At 30.6% G+C, this 15095-nt stretch overlaps 2 protein-coding genes across 2 annotated transcripts; both read right to left on the bottom strand.

Moving 5' to 3' along the window:
* Positions 1-374: 374 nt before the first annotated feature.
* On the bottom strand, positions 375-2034 carry LOC110714302. Its single transcript, XM_021892806.1, has 3 exons — positions 1795-2034; positions 1632-1697; positions 375-1325 (listed from the first exon to the last, which is right to left on the bottom strand). Exons 1-3 carry the CDS (start codon positions 2032-2034, stop codon positions 375-377), a joined length of 1257 nt encoding a protein of 418 aa, XP_021748498.1.
* Positions 2035-5225: 3191 nt separating this feature from the next.
* Positions 5226-8569, bottom strand: LOC110714172 (SPX domain-containing protein 3-like). The gene is made up of 3 exons (XM_021892649.1): positions 7988-8569; positions 5995-6160; positions 5226-5811 (listed from the first exon to the last, which is right to left on the bottom strand). The coding sequence occupies exons 1-3, from the start codon at positions 8237-8239 to the stop codon at positions 5444-5446; spliced, it is 786 nt and encodes a 261-aa protein (XP_021748341.1). The 5' UTR covers positions 8240-8569; the 3' UTR covers positions 5226-5443.
* Positions 8570-15095: the final 6526 nt, after the last annotated feature.

Genomic DNA, 15095 nt, shown 5'->3' with positions numbered 1-15095 from the left:
ATCTTATTATGAATGTTGTAAGTTTATTTGGTAATTGATTCATACAATTTCATGTCTAAAACTTGATTGAAGCATTAGATTAGAATATGGATGATAATTATCAGTAATTTTTTTGGGTATGTATGGAAAACTTCCCATTTTATTTTGCATCTTGTTGTAAGATAGTTTCTGGAATAGTCACTAAATTAAATTTGTTTAGTCTATAACCAATAAATATTAAATCAATTACACTAAACACACTTTATTCCAAAAAAAAAATTAAAAAAAAATTACAATTTAACACAATAGAGTAACTAAGACCAAAATTGTGTCTCATATAGAAGCATACCAATTACCAATACTCGTACTAACTAAGATGTGGCATCAGCAATATGTCACTTTTGTGTAGCACCGTTAACTCTTTGTGGGCATGTTGTAATTTTATGGCCAGGTTCTTTGCAATTAGAGCACAATTGTTTACCACTTTTAACAACCCTACACAAATGTGTTTTCCGTTTACCTTCTCCATATGCCTTCTTTCTCTTATTTGCGGGTCTCCCATGTTTCACTCGGGGGTCACTTGGTAAGATTGGACCTTCATCAATTTTCTTCCATAGTGCTTGTCCATTAATGGGTTCCAAAGAAAATGAATATGCAGCTTCGTATGTGTCCTTATTGTACCAACAAGCTACATAATTCTCGGGGGTTTCATTTTTAGCACATAATGCAGTTGTTGCATGCTCACATGGGATCCCATTCAAATCCCAATATCTACATGCACAACTCTTTTTATCTAATCGAACTGCATATGATATGTTGCTGTTATGAGTATGTTGCACCTCGTATGCATATTTTTTGGCCTCGATAGGCCTCCAATTTCTGATAGCTTGTCTGAAATCATTTAACTTCAATCGAACTCTAGGGGTAACAATGCTAACACATTTAGCTGCTTGCTCTTTCTTATCCACCATTCTAGACATAACTTGTCTTCTTATTTCTTCTAGCATTGTTAATATTGGTTTTTCCCTAGCTTCAAGGATCCATGAGTTAAATGTTTCCGCCATATTGTTACAAGTTACATCAGTACATGCCCAAGTCTTAAAAAAGCATCTGCAAAAATTCTTCACATTTCTTGCACACATCTCCTCATAAGCTTTTGAACTTTGCTTTTGCAGTTCCTTCATAGCATTTTCAAAGTCAATTTGAGTATATGATTTCACAACCCTCCAATATAGTTTGTGTAAAGGTGCCCCTTTGATAATCTTGGTCCAATTTGTGAATATGTGCCTAGCACATAACCTGTGCTCAACTTTAGGGAGAAGTTGTGGTATGACAGACAATAATCCCTATGATAGACATTATACTAGATGTACAAAAATGAACTTAACCATGAACTATGGAAGCTCCAAAAAATAAACATACCTTTAAACATAAAATTTAGATTAACTAATGAAGAGTTAAACTTAAATGTAAACATTCCTTTTGTTGATCTGATAACAAAGTCCATCCCTTGCCATCTTGCATTTCAAGATCTTCTATAAGATGTTTAAGAAACCAAGACCAACTTTCTTTGGATTCAGTCTCTACAATTGCCCAAGCGACCGGAAACATTTGATTATTTGCATCCCTTGTTGTGGCACTAAGAAGCTCACCCTTTCAATATCCTTTAAGAAATACTCCATCAAGGCCGAGAACCTTTCTACACCCATGTAGGAATCCTTGTCTCAAAGCAGCAAAATTGATGTAGAACATATGAAATTGAGGTTCTGAACGTGAAATGTGTGGTTTTAAAGATAAGAACACGCTAGTACCTACATTAGATGTCTTCAATTCATGCATATAACTTCTGAGAAATTCATATTGTTTTTCAACAACCTTTGCACATGCAGACAAGGCATATTTCTTTGCTCTTGCAGCTTGCCACCTGTTAATTTTCACACCATATGTGTCTTCTACATCCCGAACAAACAATTTTAGCTTCCAAGTAGGATGTTTTAGAAGCTTTTCTTGGTATTCCTCGACAAGAAAGTTTGCATGTACCCTTTTATTCTTCATAGTGGGTGTGCAATTATGAACATCTTTTAAAAATCGGATTTGTAAACAACCAAACTCTTTTGTATACCTCGCACTTAGCTTCCAACGACACCCACTCTCATAAAACTTGCATTTCAGAAGTAGTCTTTGCGGTTCATTATGGCAATAGTTCCATGCCCTATGGGTTTGGCAACTATATAGGATGAGTGCTTTTTTTAATACGTCTACATTTTGGATAATTGCCCTAGCTCTATTTGAACAGATCCAAATGGAGTATTAGGATCATATAGAGGCCAAGCACATATCTGTAGAACTTCAGGATCCTCCTCATCATCGCTACGACTAAGTGGACTTTCATCCTCAGAATCTATTTCACTTCCATCCATGCCATGCTCATCTTGTTCTACATATTCATCTACACCCCAATAATTATCCTTTGCTTTTGCAGGCTTGTTTGCTTGTCCACTTTTTTCTATATCCCCATTGTGATCTATACTAACCTTCTCAAATTTCTTTTCCTCCATGTTCTTTTTTTTTCCAGAATTGTTTCTTTTAGTGACCCATTCTTTTTTCTTTATTTGGACATCAATAAACTCGTCATCGCTACTTCCAGCTTCAACATCTTCGATTATATTTTCAGGTTCACTCCCATATAACTCCTCATCATTCTGATCATAGTCTATAATTTCCACAGGAACTTCTGTAGTTTTTCTATTAAGTTCCCCTGAATAATCAACTTTTATTTTCGATGAATATAAAATTTCTTCATTATCACCTTCTTCAATAGAATGATGGAAATAGAACTCCATGGCCCCATGTGTAACCCCTTCAACACGAAGTTCCTCCAATGTTTCGCCATCACATAAAATTTGAAGGCCTCTTTTTTTCACAAGATACAAGATGTCAACATAATCATAAGAGTAACCTAACACCTCAATCAGTTTTTTGGCCATTCTAAAATCAAATTTACATATGTCAATTTCTCCTTCAATACAAGAACCACCCACATAAATCACATCTTCTCTCCCGTCAACTAATTTCCCCCCATGAAAGCATTTGAGATTAATTATATTTGGATGTACTGCACCAGAAAAAATAATAATTAAGGGACTTCATAATAACATTCAGTTCTCCATAAAAACATACAATTGTGACAATTGCATTCAACTTTGTTGTTGTTGCTTATAGGAATTATCTATTATTAAATTATTTTCAAATGCAATTTTGAATAATCTGAATTTCATTGTTTCTACAGGTACAATTTAAAATTAGGTTTTAATCATGGTTTATATCATGAGAGAGAAATCAAAGTTACCTGCAGAGGAAGCCATGGAAGAGAGTTGAGATGTTTTGGAGAGCGTTGTGCTTGAACGTGGAGCTGTTGTTCATGTAGTTCACTTTTTTTTTTGGATGTATTTTTTAATTTCATTATAGGGTTATTGTATGTAAGTTATAAATAACGTACTTCAAATATACAAGGGTTGTATCTCAATGGTTTAAGGATAGTATAATGGTAAAATTATAGTGGTATTCCGGCGAAATTAAAATTTTCTGATTATATATGGCCAGAATATACAATGTATGGGCTAATTACACGTTCTCTAAAGGTGCAGGGCTGATTTGCTTCGATTAATTCTAAAGGGTTTGATTTGCACTTAAGTCTTAGGTTATGGGGTTCATTTGCTACAAACGCCTTTTCGGTTTTCTTGGAAACATTTTGATTTTTGACAATAACATTTGGGCCTTATATACGGGTCTTGCATGACATTAGGGTAGAAATCGGATCTTATTTTGTGGAAAATGATTAGGGCGTTACCTGGTAGATATGGAATGTATATCTATATCTATAACTAGTTTTGTGCCCGTGCGATACCCGGATTATTTATTGAATTTTAAGATAAATTTTTAATCTATATGTCAAATTTTAAAACATATCATTGATACAAAATTAGTTAGGAATTGATGTGTTTTTGTAATGATTTAAACCATATAGTAGGCATGTAATGACTAATAATAATAACATTGGTGAAAAACATTTCTTGACCTATAACCTGAAATAATGACCATGTCCGAAATGACTCGTGCCCCGACCCAATTGACATGTCTACACACAGTAATAAAATTATATTAGATTGTAAAGTATATTGTTTTAATTGATTAGAATATATTATAAATAATGTATGTGGTGCATTTTGAGCTAATTCCCTTCTCTCCAAAAAAATACTATGATACAAAAAATAAATTTATATGATAATTTATGAGTGTTATAATTTTTTTTTAATAAATTATAATTTAATTTGTACCTATGAAATATTGCTACTTTATCGAAAATAAAACTCTAAATTAATAATTTTATCCTAAAATTCTATCCAAATTTGATTGAAAATACAATTCTAAATTAACTTTTTTATCCTACAAATTGAATTCTATATAACTCTACCCTACGTGGCGCGACACTTGGCGAAAAGTTGGAACGCCAAGTGTCGTTATCTCGTCGTCTGACTAAAAGTTTATCATTATATATTAGTTATATGATTTGCACGTCTGAAATATTGGTATTTTATCGAAAATAAAACTCTAAACCAACAATTTTATCCTAAAATTATATCTTATAAAGTCTATTTAAATCTATCCAACGTGGCACGACACTTAGCGAAAAGTAGGAACGCCAAGTGTCGTTGTCTCGTGACCTGACTAAAAGTTTAGCTTTATATATTAGTTATATGATTAGGGTCTGTTCTCATATGATTATTTTCATTTCATTTAAGTTCAGTTCAGCTCAACTCAGCCCAGTTCAGTTCAGCTCCCAATTTCCTTCTCTTATAAAATATTCATTTCAGTTCAGCCCTTATAAGTTCAGTTCAGCTCATTTCAGCTTTAATAAGTTCAATTCAGTTCAGTCAATGAGAACAGACCCTTATAAAGTGATTCGAAGTCTTTATATTCCAAGTCTTTATGCATTCCGAAACTTGCAATAAGTAAGAAAATAAAGTGATTCATTTCCAATATATAATAAATTAAAGCTAAATTAATTAGTACACATTACATAAACAATAAATTAGTCCTTTTCATCTCCTAAAATTAAAATATAACCTAAACCAATATGTCATTTCATAACCCACACTACCAATGTATCATTAGTAACCAATCTAAAAGGTTATTTTAATAGAAAAGTTTATAAGGTGTTTAGAAACTTGATGAGAGGTATAAATAATAGCAAAACTATATCAAATAATAATATCAGTAGACAGTAGAAAGGTAAATTGTCATCAATACTCATGGCAATAAGCCAATAATCTCTAACATATAAATCATGACAATTTAATTTATACTACCCTAAAGTTATATAACCATTTTGATATATAAAAATGGTTATACGAGATTAATACAAATATAATTAATTAGACGATTGGTTTTGAAGAAGCTAAGGTTATAGCATGGATTGTCCAACCTCAAACTTAGGCAAATTAAGAGGAGGCAAAGAGAAATGACTAATAGTAGAGCTTCCTCTTCTTATATCTTGCATAGTTAGTAAAGCAGCCACTGTATTCCTAAATATGCCTTCACCCACAACTAGTAACTCATAATTATTTTCTCTCTTTCTTTTACTATCTTCTACGTGTTCTTCGTGATCGACTCCACGAGGAAACGTTGCCTCTATTGTTGCCTCTAGCTCCTTGATTAGCTTCGATATGAGATCCGTCGTGAAGAATGGTTGTTCAAGCACCTTTTGTATGAATGGCAACCTCAACAAACTTCCTGTTCTTTTGTCATACTTCTTTAGGATCTTAGCTAGCCCTTTGAAACCAAGAAAAGGCCAAAAAAAAAAAAGTGAGGAAGGACTTTTTTCATGTATATAGTAATTTTAGAATATGATTCTTCATTTAAATAATTAACATAAGTTTTATAATCCTTTGTTTTAAAATATGTGGTATGAAAATAAATAGGAAAATAAAATTTGATGGTGTCAAGAGAATATACCAGTGTAGTTGATGTTGCTGTAGTTGATAAGAAGCACCATTTCACCATGAAAATTGACTATGTGTTTTCTAATCATTCCTAATTCTTCTTTGTAACATAATTCAGAAGGATGACTTCCTTTTGGCCCCCATGTATTTTGAACTCTGTGAATCCTCTGTTGTAATTCCTGCATAGCCAAAGCATTTTTAAATTTGAGTACTTTATATTATCGAACATAACATCAAATTAAACTCTAAGCAATCAATTTCAATTACTACGTGGCTACATGTCTTGTATATAGTGCACAAAAAGAGGTAGTGTTACGTAACAAATAAAAGGTCACTTATAGTGGTATAGTGCAATAAAGGTGGTTTTCGCCTTTTGGTGAGACGTAAGAAAATAAAATAAAATAAAATGGCTTGATTATTGTTATCTATATTCACCTATTGGAGTCTGTGGAGAGCAATGTGCATGTATGTTTGGATTAGAAAAGCCGTTAACCTCACGAAAAGTCATAATACTAGTGCTAAATATATTCTAAGAGGTCATTAGAAAGTACCAATGTACTATTAGCAAAATATTATTTGACCAGTCAAGGTTCATAAAGTACATACAGTTTTTTTAGAAAATCATATTCTCTTTTAATCTTCATTATTTTAGCAAGTCAAGGTTAATTTTGTACTTGTATATGGTATGGTTTCCCTACGCCCACTTATAACAATTTGTGATCAATATATAGCTACATTTTGAAAACTAATTTTTATACAAACACCTTTAATTGTAACTAATAGGAGGTTGTTATTTTGTTATCTTGTACCTTTTTTTTTTCCGAATTATATAGTATAAGACCCTTAACATTTAATGAACAAATATAGGATTACCGATTAATAGAGCTAATGACAATTGTTTTAGTAATGTAAAATTTTCACAGTGTGCGCATGCTCTATTTGTATATATTCACCTTTTTAACGTATTTCAAACAAATTTATTAACGTAATGATAACATGTACTCCGTAGTAACTAGACGATAAAAAGCTATGGAGTATATGGATGGATAGATTGGGTGGTCAGGTTGAGATATAGCAAACATAACTTGTTTTGGTGTAACACCCTTTTTAAGTTTAATAGCTGGGTATATGCTATAAGTATCTACGTAAGCATGCAGATCGAGTGGCAGCATATTCTTTTGGCAATTATTTCTCTCTGAGAACAGGGCTTAGGCATATCCTTTTTTTGGGAGTATTCTCACCCTTTTTAATTTGTGACCACCTACTAATATTAACTTAATTATTTGGCTAAATTTTCAGACCATTAACTTCTTCATTTTGATGCACCTAGATGTGTGTACAATGGTGAAACATAACACAAATCTTAAATTCAGGACATAAATACAGCAATTGGTTAGTGAAACATTGAAGCTAATCAAATAATAATTTATGAAACCACTAAAATTTGTTATTAAAATCAGGGAAAGAAAAAAGAAAAAAAGAAAAAGATAAAGCTCGTTATTATTACTGTAGTAGATTGTGAAAATAGAAGGGAAAAAAATTAAATTGATGAATATTTCTGGCCTAATCTACATATATAACCATTTTTAGGTTTTTGGTTACATTTTAATGCCTTTAACCTATAGTCATATCCCAATAATTAACCACAATAAGAATCAAACCCCCGAGGCCCCGAATAATTGGGAAGATGAAAGTAGCAATTAACACTATTTCGAATCCACTTATTAATATTAAATTATATAGTAAATAATATCTACCTAACATATTTTTTACGTGTCTTATTCTCTTTCATAAAGGTATGTACACATCACTGTATAGTGTTTAGTATAGTATATATGAATCTTATCATATTTCTAACAACCTAAATACATGACGTATAATAATTATGACGAAATTTATATCTTTAAAAAATTAATCCCTTTTCTCCAAATCCTCAAGACAAAATCTTAATTAAATTATAAAGAAGCATTGAGATTTATAAATAGTTGCATTGTACAAGTACATACCTTGTGCCTAATAATAAAATCTTCTTCCTTCTCCATGAAAAAAGTGTTGAATTTATCAATCTGATTATTCAATAGCAGGACAAATTCAGACTCAGGCTTGCCATACTCCGGCAACATATCACCACCGGGCGGTATCGTCGTCGTGGAGATCAAACGTACAAGCTTCTTCAACTCCTTGTATGACAAAAACTTGTCCCTCCATTCTGGCAATGTCTCTTGAATTTGTTGCTTCAACCTCTTCCCAAACTTCATTTTTTTTTTATTTCCTATATATTTCAACCCAATTAATAAAATAATTCCTAGGAAAATAATTTACTTTGAAGGTGTAAATATGATCAAAATCACTAGTATATAAATGGGAAAGATAGCAACCAAAATAGTGAGCTTTATAATGTGGAAAAAGGGGTGGAATTAGTAACACAAAGAATATTAAAAAGCATATGCTTATTTTTATGAGTGACAATTAATTTTTTGGTAAACAATAATGTTAAGTACAAATGAATAAGAGGAGAAATAAAGAAAAAGAAAAAAAGGACAGTAAATAAAGGCGTTAGGTAGAAAATAGGAATTTGGCGGTATATTCCGTTAATTACTAGTTGGGTCAACATTGAATAAGGCATGGTAATGACTTTGCTTGTCAAATTGGCATGCCATGTGACAATGTAAGGGGAGAGGATTTCTAGTGATTTTGGGTATTTAAGAAGAGCATCAAATTGGGATATTTCAAAATTTCCATCTTTAGTTTGAGACCACTCTCATGGGTATGTAACTTTAGGGACTAAATCAACTCATGTTAGGTAGTCACAATTTTCATTTTTGTTGATGTAGATGTTATATACTCGTAGTAGATACAACTATACAAGAAGGAGGCATCGGGTATTTATATTTGTGGATTGGTGACTTGTTGTATATGTCAACTAATTTAATTGGTTAAAAACTTAAAGAATTGGGTGGTGAATGGTGATACACAAGATTTGAGATCAAATTATGTCTACAACGCTACCCTCTGTGGCTCTCTCTGCACTTGAAAAAAGATACTTGCTAACTTGTTATAAGATAAAAAAAATTATTTATTGTGATCAATAACAACTACGAGTGTCTTTTATATATATATATATATAATTTAGGAAATTTCATATTGTTACTATTATTATTATTTATTTATTTTTAGAAAAAAAAAATCTAAGGCAATCTTCAAAATAATTTGAGGCATAAACTTTAGAATAAGATGTCCTAATGGAAAGTCTCCCTTACAATTGACATTTGAATAAAAGTCAACCCATGAAAGTTTTTTTTTTTTTTTGACAAAGAGTTCTATAAATGAAAAGCATGATAACAACCTAAGCTAAGTAAAGAAAGCAAGATAAGACAGTAGAACATTAGGGGTCGGATCATACAACCTAAACTAGTCAACCCATGAAAGTTAGTATAATGATCTGGTAATACATAAGCATTGTATGAAACTTGTGTGGATAATTGATGAGATTGAATTGTATAGATAATCTTGAATTAAAATCTTACCATGTCTTTCTAAGTGAATATTAATCCATTTGTCCAAGACTAGTTTTTACATCATTAATCCTTAATTAGATTTTATACTTTCATTTCAAGAAGAGCACTAATTAATTAAAGTTGAATTTTTTTCCGTATTAATAAAAAAAGTTCTACACCGTATTACACTGTTTCTCAAAATCAATAACTATAAAATACTATCTCACTACCTTCTATCATATTTATATTATTTTTCATTATAAAAGTAACTCCACTATCGATCTCCTCTTATATGAGCTTTTCCAATCAGCTTATCCAATATCTTATGATAAATTGACACTTATACCTTTATTTAATTTAAAATCCTATCTAAACTAACATACCCCTTCAATCAGCTTATTGGTCATTTCACATACTTAAACAACTTCAAAAAATCATTTATATACCAAACATTTTTATAAAATCATGTAATAAAATAAGCTAGTCAAATCAGTTAATACAATCAGTTAATTAAAATCAGCAAAAAGACTTGATAAAAAATAGCCCGACCCATTGGCCCGACTCGATATTAGGTGGGTTTTGGGCAGATTTTTCCAGCCCAAAATCGGGTTGGGCCCGGCCTGATTTTTTTTGGGCGGGTTTGGGAATGCGATTTTATGCATTTTATGCATTTTTAGTTAGTTTTTTTTAGCCCAACTCGAAATGGCTCGAAAAACGCGCTAGATCCGACCATTTTGGGCGGGTTTGGGCTTAAAAATTTCGACTTGACCCGAGATATGGACTGATTTTTTCAACCCCGGCCCGCCCAAAGATCACCTCTAACAGTAAATACAATCAGATTCAGTTTTCTACTTTTTCACCAAATACGGCGAAAGTCAAGTTTTTCAACAGGATAACAATTGATAAACTCAACCTATACATCCCCTAAATTTTAATATTAAATGTCAATATGTCATGATAATTGTCTTATTTAATATGAAGGATTAATAATTACCCTCCCGTGAGGGCTTGATTCTTACATTTTTAAAAAAAAAAATTAAAAATTCTAATTGAAAATTTGTCTTAAGTCCTACTCTTTTAACTAATGCAACTTTTTAGGATGTAATGATACATTTTGGAAATTTAGAATAAAAAAATGAAGATACATTTATTTATTTTGTAGAAACTTGAAGACTAGCAATTGCATTGATCATATAAATTAAATCTAGTTGATTGTAACAATTGAAGCATGGATCGTACATGTATCCATATGATTAATAATCTAAACAAATCCTAATTAATTAAAATAAATAAAGTAATGCTCATATATAAAAATTGGATTAATATATAGTTGTACTACATAATGTCGTGAGTATATGCTATTGGTGAAGACAAGATTATCCGATGACATCATATCGATAGTGTTAGATTCGGTGCCTTCATTGATGGATACATTTGTTCCAAGGAATCTACTTCGAATCTCCTTAGCTTAGAACTTTAAAGTTAAATTATGCTTTTATTTTGCATTTTTAGTATTTGGTCAAGGTCATGCTTTACGGAAAATTGTTAAAAATTAAATTTAAATTTGATTTTTTTTCTTCTATATGCCTATTTTATTTACTAATTTTTATTATTGTTTTCAAGGTCTCTATAAGTGTCAAAGCATACTTTTTTTCTTCCATTTTTTTTTTTGGTTTTCTTGACTATTTTTGCAAGAATTTTATTAATTTGCTCATGATCTAATTAATCATATAGGCAATGATGTTGATACCACAATGAGTGGTGGTAAATTATCTTTCTAGTTCCTTTTAGGTATTATCATAAATTTATTAATTTAATTTTCATTTAATTAAATGGTTATAACATTTAATTTACATTTAGATAAAATATCAACATCTACTTTGTATGTCAAGATGAGTATTCAATTAACAATTGAATTTTACTCATGTATGAAAACAAACATCAAAAGGTACAAAACTTGTATTATACTAGTATATAGTTGCATTATATTATAAATAGATACATTATTTTCCATCCCTTCACTATCAATGCAGCACAATTCCAAAGTAACCACATAAATGAAACAAATCTATTCTTAGTACTTTATAAACCTATTTATAAGACTTGATGGTTTCAAACCAACTTATATGACCCTAGGGGACACCCATACACTCAGTTTAATTTTGAAAATATTGCCCAAAATTACCTTGAAAGCGTAGATAATATCCTTCAATTTTGGACAATTTTACACTATTTCAAATTCGGAGAGGAAACATGTTGGGGTTGCTCCCATAGACTTTACAACACCGAGGAGTCCATTAAAGTGGTTGGAACCATCTGGTTTGCCTTTAAACTGTCAATTTAGGGCCTGTCCTGATTGACTGAAATGAACTGAACTGAACTGAGCTGAACTGAACTTATTAATTAGTGATTTTTAACTACGGATTAGTGATCTTTGATTATTTATTACTATACATATGTGTATATACAAATGTACATATTAAAATATTTACGAAAAATATGTTATATAATTATAAAATTTATGGAAAATATATTATAAACTTGAAACCTCTAAACATTTTAAACACATATACTATTTAATTTTAAAATAAAATAGTATTATGACAAAAGAACACAAAACACTTACATGTATCTAACCCATTTAAACAAATTTTTTTAAAAAAATATTTAAAAAAAAAAGAAAAAAAAAACACGAAAAGCTAACAGAGGCAACGGCCCAACAGTCCAACACCGTAACCCACTCTCTTTAATGTTTTAATTAATACATGTATCTAACTAGTATCTAACCCCAAATTATTATTATTATTATTATTATTATTGTTGTTGTTGTTGTATTGTTATTATTATTATTTATTGATTATTATTATTATTATTATTTATTACTTATTTATTATTATTATTATTATTATTATTGTTAATATTATTATTGTTAATATTATTATTGTTGTTGTTGTTGTTGTTGTTGTTGTTGTAATAAGAGCTTAAAAGAATGAAATTTGGCTTTATATCATTAGCAATATCATTAGACATAAAATTAAGAGCTTAACTGAACTGAACTGAATTTCAACGGAAGAGAACAGACCCTTAGCCGTTTGCAACTTATGTCTCCTTATTCAACTCAAGGCCACCACGGGACTTTAAATGACAGAATATGAGTATTAGTCAATTAAGGTTCCTGAGAACTTATAATTAAATGCCAAAAAGTAGGCCATCTTGAAGTTCATTTGTTAGATTGCTTCTGTACTATCTCCAACTTCAGCTTTTCAGTGTTAGTTTAAAAAGAAGATGTCACCCATGTCACAATGTGGATCCTAATGTTAGCTCTATGATGAATTGATAAAACAGTTATTCTGTGCCTAATAGTGCAAATCTCCCAACACTCCGCAACAATAGTCTTTTATTCCCTAGTGAAACTCATGGCAAATAATTTTCACTAGGAGGTAGGAAAATCTGTTTCTACTTTCTATAATAGTGCAAATCTTAAGCCTAGGGAAGCCACAAGATTCAGAAGCCTCACTGATATAATTATTTCAATTTGTGTTTGGAACAACAATGGTGGAAATCTTGAATTCAAAAATGCCAGTAGCAGATAACAGGTAAAGAAAAATACTACTTCCTTTTTTCAAAAAAAAAAAATACTACTTCCAGATGACAGATTACTAGGAAGGTGCCAAGTCCTTGAACCTCTTGAAGCAGTGCTTCTTACAAATCCTACTGTACAAGAATTTAAAGGAGATGCATATATTGATAATCCAACTCACTATTATACAGATTTACAATATATATATATATATATATATATATCCCTCTTTGACTCTTTCTCACGCCGCTCTCTACCTCTCTCTGAAACGGCGAGTCGACGGAAAATGGCTCCAATGATCTAAAGCACGAACAATTGCATAGAATTTCTTTTATTTATTTATTTTTTTTTTTGAGGAAAATTGCATAGAATTTCTTGTCACAAGTATAGTAATTCGATCGAGCACCATTCAATTTTTCACTAAAGTAAGCAATAGGTCTCTTCCTTTGAATTAGAACCGCACCAATTCCTACTCCACTTGCATCAGTTTCCACCTCAAATGGACTAGAAAAGTCAGGTAGAGCTAAATTAGGAGATTTACACAATTTCTTCTTGATTAAATCAAATGCATGTTGCGCCTTTTGACTCCACTCAAATTTAACTCTTTCTTCAAATATTCAGTCATAGGTGCAACAATAATAGAAAAGGTTTTTTTTTTTTTCAAATCTTCTATAGAAAGAAGCTAAACCATGAAAAGAACGTACCTCTGAAGCATTCTTAGGAACCGACCATAATTTAATTGCTTCTACCTTAGATGGATCAACATAAACACCATCTTTTGATACTATGTGCCCTAGAACTAATTGCCTATACATGTTCACATAAATGACAATCTTTATTGAACTTTTGCAACAGGAGTAAGAATTTTTTGGTCTCTACTATGGGCTAGAGGCTAGACCCCTAATAGCCCCCGTAGATGGTCCACAATTGCTTTTACAAATATTTTCCAACAATGATGCAAATACGGATGATTAATTAACCATTTGAACTAATTATCAATTATGTAATAAACATAAATATAAATGTATATAATTGCAAATCACAAGGTCTAATTACAAAAGAAAAGAGAGATTAGAGGTTAGAATAGTTGGCTAATTCTTTGACTTCCAAACCTAAAACTAAGGGTCAAATCTTGGCAAGCACATTTCAAATGAGGTTTGTACTACCTCCGTTTCATATTATTTGCAACGATTAGACATTTTTCCACTCCACTTTATATCAAATCGTTGCAATCAAATGAAACAGAAGTAGTATATAAAATCACAAAATTTACTCCCTCCATTTTTAAATACTCGCTCCACTTTCCATTTGATGCTTTTTTTAAATACTTGCTCCATTTCCTTATTGGGAAAACTTTTACAATGTTTAATTAATTTTTCTCACCTAGTGGACCCAATATATATTCTCTTCCCTACTTTTGTTTTTTTACATTTTTTATTCTTTCACCGATCCCACTACATCCATATTTTATTACTTTTTCCAATTTCTTCTAAAACTCTGCACATGAAGAAATGGAGCAAGTATTTAAAAACGGAGGGAGTAATTGACGCCATAGATATTAATGAGGTGTTTGGAAACCATCTTTTTAGCTGGCTTTTGGCTTCTTCAAGTTGGTCAAACAACCAAAAAACATGTTTGATTATTGACTTTTTTTAACTTGCTGAAAAGCTGGTTTTAAGCCAAAAGCAAAAAGCTAGTTGGAGCAGCTTTTGGCTTGTTGACATAATTAACTTTTGATTAATAATAATTAGTCACAATAAAAGATAATTAGTAATTAAATTTTAATAATTAGTAATTAATTATTAATAATTAATTAATAATTGATAACTAATAATTAATAATTAGTAATTAATAATTAATAACTAATAACTAATAACTAATAATTAATAATCAATAATTAATAATTGAATATTTGATAATTAAATATTTGATAATTAATAATTTCTTTGAAACATAAATTATTAGTGTTTAATAATTAGTATTTAAAGTATTAGTAATTTATAGTACATTATTATTGATAATTATAAATTTATAACT

The sequence above is a fragment of the Chenopodium quinoa genome, unplaced genomic scaffold (assembly GCF_001683475.1).
Source record: "Chenopodium quinoa cultivar QQ74 unplaced genomic scaffold, ASM168347v1, whole genome shotgun sequence".
Taxonomy (NCBI): domain Eukaryota; kingdom Viridiplantae; phylum Streptophyta; class Magnoliopsida; order Caryophyllales; family Amaranthaceae; genus Chenopodium; species Chenopodium quinoa.
This window is presented reverse-complemented; position numbering and strand designations above follow the sequence as displayed.

Coding starts and splice junctions, on each gene's coding strand:
- LOC110714302 (XM_021892806.1), bottom strand. CDS start 2,034: ATGAAGAATAAAAGGGTACATGCAAACTTTCTTGTCGAGGAATACCAA. Junction 1,698..1,794: donor ATGAATTGAAGACATCTAAT/GTAGGTACTAGC, acceptor CTTTGAGACAAG/GATTCCTACATGGGTGTAGA. Junction 1,326..1,631: donor TCTTAAAGGATATTGAAAGG/GTGAGCTTCTTA, acceptor TGTCTATCATAG/GGATTATTGTCTGTCATACC.
- LOC110714172 (XM_021892649.1), bottom strand. CDS start 8,239: ATGAAGTTTGGGAAGAGGTTGAAGCAACAAATTCAAGAGACATTGCCA. Junction 6,161..7,987: donor ATTTTATTATTAGGCACAAG/GTATGTACTTGT, acceptor TTGGCTATGCAG/GAATTACAACAGAGGATTCA. Junction 5,812..5,994: donor CAGCAACATCAACTACACTG/GTATATTCTCTT, acceptor TTGGTTTCAAAG/GGCTAGCTAAGATCCTAAAG.